The following is a 13,010-nucleotide window of genomic DNA, read 5'->3' as shown; positions in this document are numbered from 1 at the left end:
TTCTGGACAAATATGTTTTTTTATTTCACTCTATAACAACCTCTGTAAAATCTTATGAACAAAATGGATAAAAATACAATATTCTCTTCAAATTTCATGTGTTCACAGCGGCATTTATGGACAGCATACCTAAGCTTAATCAAATAGGTACAAAAACTGAAGCAGTTTTAAACTTGTAAAACTAACGTAGCCGACCAAACGCTACAAAAATGTTGGCACACCGTGTTTTAAATAGCTACCAGGGATGGGCTAGAAACAATCGACTGGCCTCAAAGGAGAAGAACACTTAACACTTGCAGTCACCTGAGTTTTGAACCAGCATATTAGCAGCTGATATATGTTTGTACAAAAGGAAAGTTTTTTTTTTTTTTTTTTTAAGTTGAAAGTAACAAAGGTCCGTGCTCAGACAAAGGAGAGCGAAGAAGTCACAGTGGAGGATGCTCAATCGATTCAATGAGGCTGTTCGACCTCATCGACGGTCTTTGATCATCTGTGAAGTTTCACGCGTACATTGTGGTGACAGTAAGACTAAAAACAAGAGGAAGGCGCTTTCTTCCTTTAAAGCATTTGGCTTAATAATACAGAAATGACATAGACCCGTTATGATAAACTGTCTCTCAAGAAACACGCGACTTAAAATCTGGTTGCAGAGGAACCGCCGAGTAGACGGCGTGTGATTGCTATTCGAATAAAATATGCACACTCTTAATAGTTATTAACTCGTTCATCATGGAGCCTGCTACACTCAGGACACGCTCACTCTAAAACACACCAAGTATACACTTAATATGCACTATAAAACAAATTTGGCGATAAAAATATACATGCCGTCGAGCTATACAGATGCATTAAAAATATGTGATTTGTGTGTCATACCAACATAGTCGTTTTCCATAGGAAGAAAAAGCACAACGGACAAAAATAAAAGCAATGTCAGCGTGACCAGCCATTTGAAATTCAGATGGCTCTATTATCGATGGAGACAGAGAGACTTTAAGAATACAGTCTGGCTGATGTTATAAACATGGCATTTAGTGTTAGACTTGTACTAAAGAAGTGAGGGGAAAAAAAAGAGAGAGCAGTCCTCCAGATCAACATAATCAGGATCCGTTTTTACCTCAAAGAGACCAACACGAGACCTGGCTTTGGCTCAGCAAACCTGAGAGATGCAGAGATGGAAGAAAAGGTGGGTGAAGATGAACATCTCTAGTTGTTTTTTTTTTTTTTTTTTTGCTTACATGTGCGTGTGTGTACCTGTAGTGTTTGTTGGTGAGGTAGTCTATAACAGCGGGGCGGATGCGGGCCACTCCCCCCTGGCTGTGGTTCCCTCTTCCTGTGATGATAGAGAGCTGAGGTCGACAGAGACCCTGCTCACATTCTGCACACAAAGAGGCCAAAGGGGAAGAAAACGCACAGAAAACCGTTAACAGAAGCACGTTCACGCGATGATGAATGTATTGCGGCATTGATAAAAAAGGCTTTAACGTTCCGATATACACATCTAATGTCTCTGTGCATGTTTTGCTTTGCATGGCAGTGGCATGCACATTTTGTTCTTCTAACCTATACCTCAGACATAGACACGTGCTGTGATGACATCTTACTTGGTCTCATCCAGAAAGGCCAAAGTTGGAGCTTGAGTTTAACTGTCACCGAATATTAGCGGGGTTTCCACTGCCATGTTTCGGTCACATTTGGAAGATGTAAAAAGGGTGAATAACAGGTGAATGGAAGCGGTGTACATAAAAACGTCCACTAGAGCACGTGAAGGTTCATGCACTGACTTGAGGTTGGTTTTTACCCGCTTCAAAGATTTGACACACATTACAGGGAACAGAAATGGCTTTACAAAACACACATCTGGCAAAGATTAAAATGATGTCACACACCAGCTGTTTACGAGTCGGCCTCCATCCAACCTAGTTTATTCACTTCGAAGCAGTCAACAGAAATGTCTCAGATTCACATTTCTTCCTTGTGTCTCTTCAAGAGAATCCTTCACATTTGGTTTGCTTGCGAATGCAAACCGGTTAATGAGTGGTGCACGCCTGAAAGGGACTGTTTGGAGTGTACAGTACCTGCAGTTTTGTCCTCCAAGACCTGAGCCAGATGCTCCAGGGCCTCGTCCACATGCAGCCCATGGAGGTCCAGGATGTTTTTGGGCAGCAGCGAGGAGTTGACCCTGTTAAAAATCTGAGCTGCAGCGCGGTGATTGGCTTCACGCATCCGCTGGCCGTGCATGTGTCCCTAAAAGGAGAGTCGGAACAAAGTAATTTACTCCTCAGCAGAGCTTATGTCAGCATAAAGCGATGATGAGCTTTGAACACAAAGACACGAAACAGGAAAGCTGAATAACACAACACTCAGAGTACAGTTGCTGTGGCAACTCGATCTCGTCGTGTCAAAAGCGTGGCTGTAAGTGCCGACTAGACTTATTGTAGGACATCAAATGTTTATTAAAAATGTACATTTCAAAAGATTTGACCTAACAGATGTTTGGGTGGCCATAAAATGTAAAACGTTTCGTCTCTTTTATTAGACAGAGTTGTTGGAGACATGGGGAAAGAGCAGAAGTTGAATGACATGCTATAAACGAATCAAAGCTTGGACTCGCTGCCCACTAACCAGTTGGCTCGTACACTAGCAAACAAAATATTAAATGAAATCATTGTCCCTCATTCGTTTACCTGTTGTGCATAAAACGAGGCCACTTCTTTGCGTCCCTGCTTGTAGGCTTCTGCGGCCTTTGCAAAACCCTCGAGCTGTCTCCTCCTCTGAAGGCTGGCCTCAGCTCTGAAGTCTTCGTACTCTGGGTCCTCTGTGTCCTGATAGTTGGCTACAGCCAGTTCCAGGGACTTTTGCCTCTGACAAATTAAAAGAACATCGTGATAGAGACACCTAATTAGGAGAGTGGGAAATAAGTCATATCCACTGCGACACAGTCTCTTCAGCTGCTGAGTTTTGGTGAAAATGAACCAGTGTTGTTTTGTTCAATCGCTCTCACGGCAGCCTTTTTATCCACGTTATGTCCGAGATGTTCATAATCAATCCTAATCTGGTTCATGGTTCAATAAATTTGTAATCACGGTAGGATATTTTTGAAGCTTAGGTAGAATAGTTTATATTCGATTAGTTTTTTTTTTTTTTTTTATCCATTTATTTTTGGAGAGAACACACTCTCTGCGATTACACAGATAGCATGATGTACTTACTGTGGGCGAGGCTGTGCCCTTTAGAACAAAATAAACAGTTTTATCATTCTAAACAAGAAAATCCCCCCCCCCCAAAAAAAATCCCAGAAACTTCAGAGGCCGCAAAAACGCTTGACAACACAGCACGAGCGTTCCACTGTTTGGTTTCCCAACCTTCTCTCTTTCCTTGCTGGCTGTTCTGTGGTGGTCAGACCGAGGAGCTTCTGGAGCAACAACCGTCTTCACAGGTCCCTCGTCGAGTAGAGAGCGAAGAAACAGCTCCGTCTGGACCAGGCCATAGCTGCGCAAAAACAAAGACATGGGGGTAAACAGTCGAGGCAGGAAATAATCAAGGACCTCATAGCATTGCAGGCGCATTAAATATTTGTATTTTATTTACATATCCCCTTTTAAGACCTGGGTTACAAAGTGCTTTACTGAAAAACACAGGCAAAAAAAAACAAAAAAAAAGGAGGTTGAATATTATATGTTAATATAAGAGGTTGCCAATCTCAGCTGTTGTCTTACTTGTGTTCTCTGAAGATGTCCTGAAGAAAATGCCTGTCGATGGTGGGGAACAGGGAGAACAGCTGCTGCTCTTTTAACAGAGTGGCTCCGTCCCGCCGGTCCAGGTCTGCACGGCTTTGTCTGGTCTTACAGAGAGAAAGTCGAACAGATGTGAGGATAAATGACGGAAGAAGAATGAGGTGGTTACGTTTTAAAAATTTTTTTTTAAATGCCTTCTGTTACCTTCTGCACGTTCTCCTGCAAAGCCTGCTCCTCCTTTATAATATCTCTGAGAGACACATGTGGATGGGGCACATTCCAGTGGTCCATAAATGGCACAGAACCAGAAGCCTCTTGCTGGCCCACCACTGACATATTTGCATCTTTACTACTCGGGAGATTTGCAGCTGGTGTCCAGTCTTGTGGCCTATATCTGCCCACCTGAGAATCCCCCCTGTGTGGTGAAGCTGAAGAATCAAAAGATCCACATTTAATAGTGCAGCAAAGCTGTGTTCGATCTGTCATGCACTTAGATGTATATTTCCGTGTGTGTGCTATTTATTTCTCTGGAAGCACTGACATACAGGGGCATGTTTGTATGCAAATGTGTAAATTGCTGAGCAACTATAATGCTGCTATCCTGACATGATGCTTCACTGGTTTCACCTTAGATCGTGTTTGGGTGTGTGTGTGTGTTACAACTCACTTTCCTGAAGCAAATGAAAAGAAAGCGCTGCTTGTCGTTGCCTTTCCTGAAAAACACCATAAACATCCAGATGAACAAACAAAGACCCTCTCACGGGAGCACATTCATCACAGGACAGACGTTTAACCCCACCTGGATAGTTTCCTTCCACCTCTGGTGAAGCAGTTTGGCCAGATTTAGGTCCATCTGCACAGCAAAGTCATCTTCGGAGCATGTTCCTGTGTGTCGTTAACCAGACAGGTCAGATATCCAGCTCAGTTTGGCCACTATGAAATGTGAATCACATGCTTTGACAGTCACTAGATTACAATACGATAGCATTTTGGACCAACGTGTTTGGGCACCAGCATTATAACTCCACATGAGGAAATGCGTTTTGGTGAGCAGAGAGCCACATAAGAATCAATTCCACAGCACACACCTTACTTAGATCATTTCATGTCTGTTTTACCCTCTAAGGTACATTTTTGTAACGTTGGACTGACCAACTTTTTACAATCAACTTTTTTTGCCTGCTAAATAAAACTGTCTCCTTTCATTTTTGACTAACCAGCTAACAATAAGCCAAGCAGCTAATGCTTAGTGGAATGGTCATGATACGCTGGGGCTCGGCCTTACTGCCGCCAACAATACGTCCTTGTTAACCTGCCTCGGTTTCTCTTTGGCAATTCAAACATACCTCATGACCATCTCTGGCACAAAGTGGTTTAACGGGAAGGTTGGGTCTGGGCATTTTTCATTTAGCATCATAAGTTTATCTTTTTCCAACAGGTGTTGCATTGTCATTTGAGTTTTAATTCTACTACTTAAAATATATTTTTCAGGCTTTGGTGTAGTGGGTACAGCAGGTGCCCCATGTACAAAGAGGCTACAGTCCTCGCTGCAGCTGGCCCCGGTTTGAGTCCCGCATCGGACGGCCCTTTGCTGCACGTTATTCCCCCTCTCTCTCTGTCCCCTGCTTCCTGTCTCTCTACACTGTCCTATCTAATAAAAGGCATAAAAAGCTTCCCCCCCAAAAAAACCTTTTATTTTTCAGTGTGAACCCTGTGTGTTAGTTACCTGGGTCTACTCCGACAGGACCAAACAGCTCAGTTAACTGTAGTGCCAGCTCAGTGGAGAGTTTCAGCTCCAGAGTCTGAATATCCAGGTGTCGGCTCCGTACCTCCTCCTTCTTCTGTTTTTCCTCCCTCTCAATCTCCGCGAGCTCAGCCTGCAGCAGCCGATTGATCTCCTCCATGCTGGCCATCTCGTCCTCCGTTTCAACCCTCAACTCTTCAATTATCACTTCATTATCCAAGCTCCCACCACTCGCTCCCCTTTCTAGGCCAGGCTCTGATATCACATTTTGATCAGAGTTGTCGCTTGGCTCCGATTCTTTTACTGCTTTAGTCAGACAAAGTTCTGTTTGAGAAGATCTTTCTAAGTCTGAAGTTGCATCTGATTGGTTCTCGTTTGTAACTAGAACAGATGCAACTCCAAAACTTGACACCTCTGCAGCGATGGCGCTCTCATTCGACTCATCAACAGTCCCACAGGTTGACTTTTGGCGACCCTCCTTAATCCCAGATTGCTCTCCTTTTGTCCAGAGCGCACCATGTTGACACTCATCTAACAAATCAGGACATTTACCGGTTTCTGCAGCCTCGCATGACGCTCCAAACAGACTTGATGTATTGTTTTGTTTATCCTCTTGTTCATCTTCATCTTCATCCCTAAAGAATTTCTCTTCGGAGTCCAGCAGCAGGTTGGTGGTCCATTCTAAGTCTTGGTGGCACTTATCATACAGATCCTCTAATGTATCAAAGCTAACCAGCTTAAAATGACCGCTGAGAATGCGCAGGCTCTCGAGCCGGTCTCGAGTTACCCCGAACTCCTTCTCCTCCACCTGTGTGCCTTTCTCGTGGACCACACGGTAGGGCACCTCTTTGTGGCCGGAGGGGTGAACAGCAACTGCCGCAGAAACTGCAGAGGAGAGCTCCGGCACAAACCGGGAGGAGTCGCCATACAAGACTGTGATTTCGCTGGACCGGCTGCTCGCAGTGACGGCCGTTTCCTCAGAGTTGTCATGATGATTGAGGCGCCAAAGAAGGGCAAAGTCGTGAGGTTCTGTCTGAGTGAGGCAGCCCATTTCCACCAGAGGAAGAGGGGTAGGGAGCTGCGGGTGTGCCGCAGAATTGCGCTCTGCAGACAGGTCGGTGTCTGGTTTGGGATCAAAACTGCCGTCACGCGCAGGATTCACAACAGATTTGACATCCGAGTTGACACGGCTGTCGGTACTGTCAGTGTTTTCAGCAGTGGCATTGGGACAGTTCAGATCATTCGATGAAGAAGCAGGGCAGTGCTGAGTGAAGGTGAGGGCAAGTTTGATGGGCTTCCCAGATCGCCGACCTTGATGCTGCTTTCTTTCCTGATTGCTTCCACTATTATCCGTTTCCACAAAGCCCTCACATGCTGGACTCTGACATGTCTCATTAGTATGGCTGCCATCAGCCTCAGTAACAGCCACTCGGCCATTTTCAGTACAGTCATCCGGGTCATCTGCGCAAGCCTCGTCTTTCATATTGAGGCTGTCGTCTACATCAAGGCACGCATGGGTTAACTTCCAATCCTCAGATACAGTTTTTCTTCCAATTTCTGACACAGTAGGATCCATTTCAGAGACACTACTTGGTTCATTTTCATTTTCCTCCGAATCTCTCAATTTTCCCACAACACAAGAGTCGTCTGCCTTCCAGTCTAACACACAGTCTGGTAATTCCCCTTTGCTGTTGTTGACTCCGTCCTGCTGCCTCTCTTTGCTGCTGGCATCCTCAAACATGCCACCTGCTTCACACTCTTTCTCACATTCCTCTCCTGAGCTCGGAGAAAGGGAGCGTGAGCCGGAAGAGCTGGTCTGAACTGGGGCGACACCGGTCTGAATAAGATCAAGAAGCTTCTTAAACTCCGTGACATCAGGACCTGACTTCACACTTGTTTTTTCATCGTCACTGGCTCCTCCCCGAGCGTCCTTGCCACACATCTCTCCGTGCCTTTCTCTTCTCCTCACCTGTCGCTGCTTGAGAGACCCTTCAGAAGGCCAGTCTCCCACAAAATGAAGCTCCTCCCCGCACCTCACCACCTCACCCTGTTCTGCTTTATCAGACTTTTCTTGGTCTGACTGGGTGGTATCTTTCACCACATCTGCAGGCTCTGCCTGCTCAAAACCAGACCTCCTGCTTGACCTTTCTCTCCTCACTCTCTGCCCAATAGATCCAGAGTAAGCCGCCTGCATTTCATCCCCACAGTGATCTACGTTCATCACCGATTCCACAACACAATCTGGGATTCTCTGGTCTCCTGTTGGGAGGTTCAGCTCTAACTGGGAGTCCAGCTCAGAATCCAGTTCGCCAAAATCAATATCGTCATCCCCATCAGAAACATCGGGGTTGGTGGTAGGTCTGCCGGTGGACGACACGTCGGGGAGGGAGGAAAAAAGAGGAGGGTGGGTTTTTTTACATCTCTCCGTCAATCCCGACTGACATACGAGGTCAGGACATGCCGTGTCAGAGGACACTGGGCTAAAGAAAAAGCAAAAGAGGCATATTTCTTATTGCACAATTTCAACACCAAGCAATATTTACCTAATAATAATTTTTTTTTAAAAACTAACAAAAAAAACAGAACCATTGCTGTTGAAGTTTATTTGTAAAAATGATTTTCAGGTAACATAAAGAAAAGTAGGAATCTGAAATCTTGAAAAAAAAAAAAAAAGTGGAAAGATAAACCCTACATTTGTTTGTTTATTTTGACATATTCACCTCTCTTTCTGTGGGAGAAGATGCTTTAAAATGGCAGGTAGAACCAGGTACATGTTAGCAAGCATTAAAATGGAACATGAATGAAACAAGTGATCTGACTGACAGAGTCTAAATGTGGTGTATCCCCAATTAAAAGAAGGAAGAGCTTCAAAGTCGATATGGATCTTATTTAAGCTGAGTAGGAGGAGTTTGACCGTTTTACACATCAGTGTTTAAAAAAACCTCAAATAAACCAAGTAGTGGAGCTTCATGCAGGTATTGTGGATCTACTTGTCGCAATAGCAAAATGTGTTATCAAACAACAAAAACATAATTTCCTTCCTTTCCTCCAACAGCAAAGACAGAAAGCTTTGCTTTGGCAGGCCAAGGTCCAAAAATACTGACAAACTTTCTCTTTCTTTTGAGAGAGTTTCTTCTGAGATATCAACTCAACAACTTCTCTGTTGTTACAACCCCCCCCTCCCCTGTTATATCAGCAGAAATGGGCTGAGGCATGGAGAAAAATGCTTTAAATGAAACTCACTGTGAGCTTTTGTTCTCCAGAACAAGGCGCTGTTTAAACTCAGGCACTTGTGAACCCATGATGGACTGGACCGAGACGAAGCGCTCATATCCGTTCAGCATGCGGCGGATGGTTTCCGCCGGCACATTATGAGTGGTGCGCCTGGACAAGAGCACACGTTATCCTCAACTGAAGCTTTTGCTCATCCAACAGGGAAATAACACAATGCTATTCCTCCGTCTCTCTGACCTCTGCAGTTCCCGGGGCTTGTGCTTCCACCAACTATCCGGCTCTTTGAACAGCACTTTATATCCATGTCTCAGCGCCTACGGACGGAGAGAGAAGTGGTCACTCTGTGCAGCTCGAAACAAACTCATGTGTAGGACATGATGTGCAAACGAATAATTGCTCCTGAAATCCCACATTTTCTGTCGTTTCTAAAACAAATATGCTTATGTCACCGGAAAACGTTCTCTTGTGTACTGACACCACTCCGCATATCTGAAATGTTTCATATCTCTTCTCATCAGTTAAACTCGAACTTGAACTCATTTAATCCACCGCGCGTGTTCGACCCCAAACTGACTGACCTGAACCACATAGGGTCTCATCTCCCAGCCCTGCATGTTGGTGTTATCGATGATGACAGGGTTGGTGCCCCTGTTGAAAGCCTCTTTGGCTGTGGCATAAAGGTGGTATGAGAGAAACAATGCATCACTTGTGTAACTGAAGCAGAGGTTAAAAACACGTCACTTAAAGCAAAACAACAGCACAGAGATACAAGAAGAAAAAAAAAAATCTTGAAATGTCCAGTTTTTTCTACTTTTTTTTGACTCAATGTTTTACAACTTCATGTCAGCGCTGCTTGTGTGTTGTTTACCTCGTTTATGGTTCCACTCGTGGGCCTCCCCCAGGGCCGTGGGGTCAAACTGGTATTGTCCATTGCGGGTGAAGTAGTCATCAGTGCTCAGTATAACTCCACCGGGGTTATTCTCCAGCAAGGCTCTGCAGACACATAATGATGGCTTTCAAATGATGCAACGGCTGTAGCAGAGGTCCATGAGTCTCACGCAGCGTTCCTAAACTTAGGACAACGCCATCTTCATTTTATGCCATTTTTGTAGGCCACCTCGATCGTTTTACCAACGAAAAATCCGATCCATTTCATATGTAGACAATATGATCAGCACAACCGATCACCACTTTGTTTTTCGTAACAGGAATGTAAAAATTTGAATATCAACACGGGCTGCTGGGCTGTAAACTGTGACTGGGCCACTGTCGGTAGAAAAAAAGATCAATGGACGTTTGCTTAAAAAAGAAAAAGAGGCCAAAATGGCTTCATCTGCCAGGTTGGATGAACTTCATCATATTACACATATATAACGCCTAACGCGTTTTTTGTGAAAGTGGACTTGACAATGAAGAAATCTTTGAGTGATTTCAGGGCAGAACCACGTATGACACTAACAGGTGTGTTAGTTAACATCGGACTGTTGGGATGACCGTGGTTCCTCCACGTTACAGGAATAAAAATAAAGGCAGGATATTCAAATATTTGATCGTCTTTCTGGTAAATTTTCCAGACATTTTTATCTTTTTTCCTCTCGAAATACAGATACTTATATTTTGAATTACCCCCATTGGGGCATTAATAAAGTATTTTTCTATTCTATTTCTATTCTATACACCATCCTCTAACAGCTCAATAAAATTCTCTTGTATACCTTTACTTCCATTGGTCTGACTGCAAGTAACAAACAATTCGGACTTGTTGTTCCTAATCTTAATTGGCATACAGGGATATTTTCAAATCAATCCTAAAAGCGTCATTCTGAAAAGCCTGTGACCACGATCTCTTGCCTTGTTGCGAACAAAAACAAGCGGATAAACTGTCTGAAAGAGAAATTATAACTTTCTGTTGATCATCGTTTATCAGTTTGGTCTCCAAGTCACCACACAATCACAGACAGAAACAGTAACACAAAATTATACAATACATTAAAATAAAAAAGAACTTTACTATTCTGACAATCAAAACATTTCTACCTTGCCAGGGTCGTCTTGCCAGATCCTGGAGCACCACGGAGGAGCACAAGCACTTTCCCTTGCAAACGCAGCCTGCTGAATTGGGCAGGAGCCTGAGGAGAAGCAGGCAGCGCCCAAGACTTTGGAATAGTAGCAGTAGGTTTGAGAGGCGCTTGACTGACGGCGTCCTGCTTCAGCCAGGGAGAGGCAAGTCTGCTCTGGCTGAACCAAGTGGAAGGCGTTTCAGCCACAGGGGTTATGAAGGCTGGCCCCTGGTTTCCAGGGATACGGGGAGAAAATGCTGGGGCCTCCAAGTTCCAAGGTGGCACGTAGCTATAGGGATTGAAATTTAGCAAGCTTGCTTCAGAGCTGGCTCCGCTGCCTGCAGCATCCGCATGCACGGGCCCAGTCCTCTCTGAAAGAGCGTGTGATGGGTCCTGCTTTTTATACACCTGGAAAGCCGAGGGGCGTCCCGAAGCTGCCAGGTTCAAAGGAGCGTTTGTCAGGTGTGTGAAATCCAGCACATCTCTCTGTCCTTCAGGGGTCTCGTCTTCCCATGTACTGAGCTGGTCGAGGGGGGACGAGGCTCCAGAGGAAGGCTCCACCAAGCCTCCAGCTGGTGAGCACTGCTCGGCAAAGCTCTCTGCAGATACAGCGCCCGGGCTGCTCAGAAGCAGCTCTGGGGGTACCTGTGGAAGAACAGGGGGTGGAGGGAAAGAAGCCAACGACACGCTGCCGTGCTGCTCTTCCTTCACGTCTTGCTGCGCGGTTAGTGCCTCTAACTCTTGATCAATAAGCATGTCCAGCTCTTCTTTGGGCTCATGCGATGCCATAGAAGAGGATGGCACGTCTAGACTGGTTCCAGAAAAGTGATGCGGGCTGAGTAATGCTGCAGCAGTGCGCTCAAAGCCAGAAACGGGAGCCGGGTGTGGGACTGCGACTTCAGCCGCCACCGACAGCTCCAGGAGGGAGTCCATTGCGTTTTCAACTATGACACACAAAGAAGACACAAAGAACAATACAAATAAATGAGCCAAGCAGCAATAAATCCCGTACAAAATACCCCCTGCTGCTTTTACTGCTCTGTAAAAACACCAGCACTCTGCCATGGGGCTAACTGACACACAGGATCTGTCATGTAAGACTCGTGCTATGGCATTCCCACAGTTCTTAACTCGGGCAACAGGTGGAGGAGGGAAGGTGGAGTTGTAGACCAAAAAAATGCAAGTTCAACTATGGTCTGTCACTTTCACAACTAGTATGCAATTATCATGGGAGTTGAAGTGTTAGGTAAGCTCGTGTTGTCAAATTCTTCAACACTTATCACAAGAACCAAAACCAGAAAGCAACTCAGCTAACTCGTTAGCCAAGTTTCACCATGAACACTTCCCCAGAGTCACACGGCAGGTTAGACAACTGTTGTGGTACCTTTAAAGTCACACTCGGACAGCACGATGTAGATAACCTCTGGGTCCAGGTGTGAAAACATCTCCTGCATGCTTTTCACGATTGTCTGCTTGACAGTCCTGCTGGACTCCGAAGTGCTGGCCATAGCTTGGTCATATCCCTGATGTGGAGGCGGGTAACCCGTAACGTGAGCGAGGCTTCCTCCCTCTGGTGGCCCGCCGGCGGGCTGTCTGGCCGGGCTCAGGCCGTTCTTCTTTCTACGAGGCATACCGTGGCCAAATGTGGAGCCGCCAACGGCTCTCATTAGCTGCTAACGGAGCTAACTACCCGCTGGTGAGGTACAGTAGGATGGCCCGAAACTGGAAACATGCTACTGCGAAATCGGCTGGAGAAAAACAAAGTGTTGGAACTCAAGGGTACGGTACCCGACAGCACTCCAAGTGGTGGAAACAAGTCAGAAAAAAAAACAAGTTGGCCAACACCGGATAGAGTTACTTCAAATTAAAAGCTTGTCCCCGTTGTCGTTTGACATTGTTTTATGTAATCGAATTGTTACTATTGACCACTGTTGCCATGGAATTTGCAATCAGTGTCTCGTTACATCCAAAAAGCAACCGGAATGTGTGAATGCCTATAATCTGAGGAGCAATCAAATAATGCCAAATAGATCAATTACTATTGCCAGTTCACCACTTGGTGTCACTCATTTCATAAACCACTGATATGTGCCAGCAGAAGTTACAATGTGATATAAATTGGCACACAGATAAGTGTTGGGGTCGATGAATAGAACCAAACCATTTTTCCCCACTCCTCTCTCTATCTCTCTCTCCATACATGTTGCTTTTGTTTTTGCAATGGCAGTGAACTTG

General features: G+C 45.2%; 1 protein-coding gene across 1 annotated transcript; it reads right to left on the bottom strand.

Annotated features, from left to right (window-relative positions):
• n4bp2 (NEDD4 binding protein 2) lies at positions 1–12,565 on the bottom strand. The gene is made up of 16 exons (XM_075462865.1): positions 12,160–12,565; positions 10,753–11,719; positions 9,584–9,708; positions 9,294–9,382; positions 8,953–9,029; positions 8,725–8,865; positions 5,464–7,961; positions 4,537–4,622; positions 4,405–4,450; positions 3,942–4,165; positions 3,720–3,844; positions 3,366–3,492; positions 2,688–2,864; positions 2,079–2,247; positions 1,255–1,378; positions 1–1,159 (listed from the first exon to the last, which is right to left on the bottom strand). Exons 1-16 carry the CDS (start codon positions 12,440–12,442, stop codon positions 1,114–1,116), a joined length of 5,304 nt encoding a protein of 1,767 aa, XP_075318980.1. The 5' UTR covers positions 12,443–12,565; the 3' UTR covers positions 1–1,113.
• Positions 12,566–13,010: the final 445 nt, after the last annotated feature.

This window comes from Odontesthes bonariensis, chromosome 4 (assembly GCF_027942865.1).
Source record: "Odontesthes bonariensis isolate fOdoBon6 chromosome 4, fOdoBon6.hap1, whole genome shotgun sequence".
Lineage (NCBI taxonomy): Eukaryota > Metazoa > Chordata > Actinopteri > Atheriniformes > Atherinopsidae > Odontesthes > Odontesthes bonariensis.
The sequence above is the reverse complement of the archived record's forward strand: the minus strand, read 5'-3'. Positions and strand labels throughout refer to the sequence as shown.

Bases quoted from the DNA above. Each gene is read 5' to 3' on its own strand.
- n4bp2 (XM_075462865.1), bottom strand. From the start codon at position 12,442: ATGAGAGCCGTTGGCGGCTCCACATTTGGCCACGGTATGCCTCGTAGA. The intron at 9,709-10,752 runs GTAGAAATGTTT...ATGTGTCTGCAG, and splicing joins GGCAAGACGACCCTGGCAAG to AGCCTTGCTGGAGAATAACC. The intron at 3,493-3,719 runs GTAAGACAACAG...GTTTTTGCGCAG, and splicing joins GACATCTTCAGAGAACACAA to CTATGGCCTGGTCCAGACGG.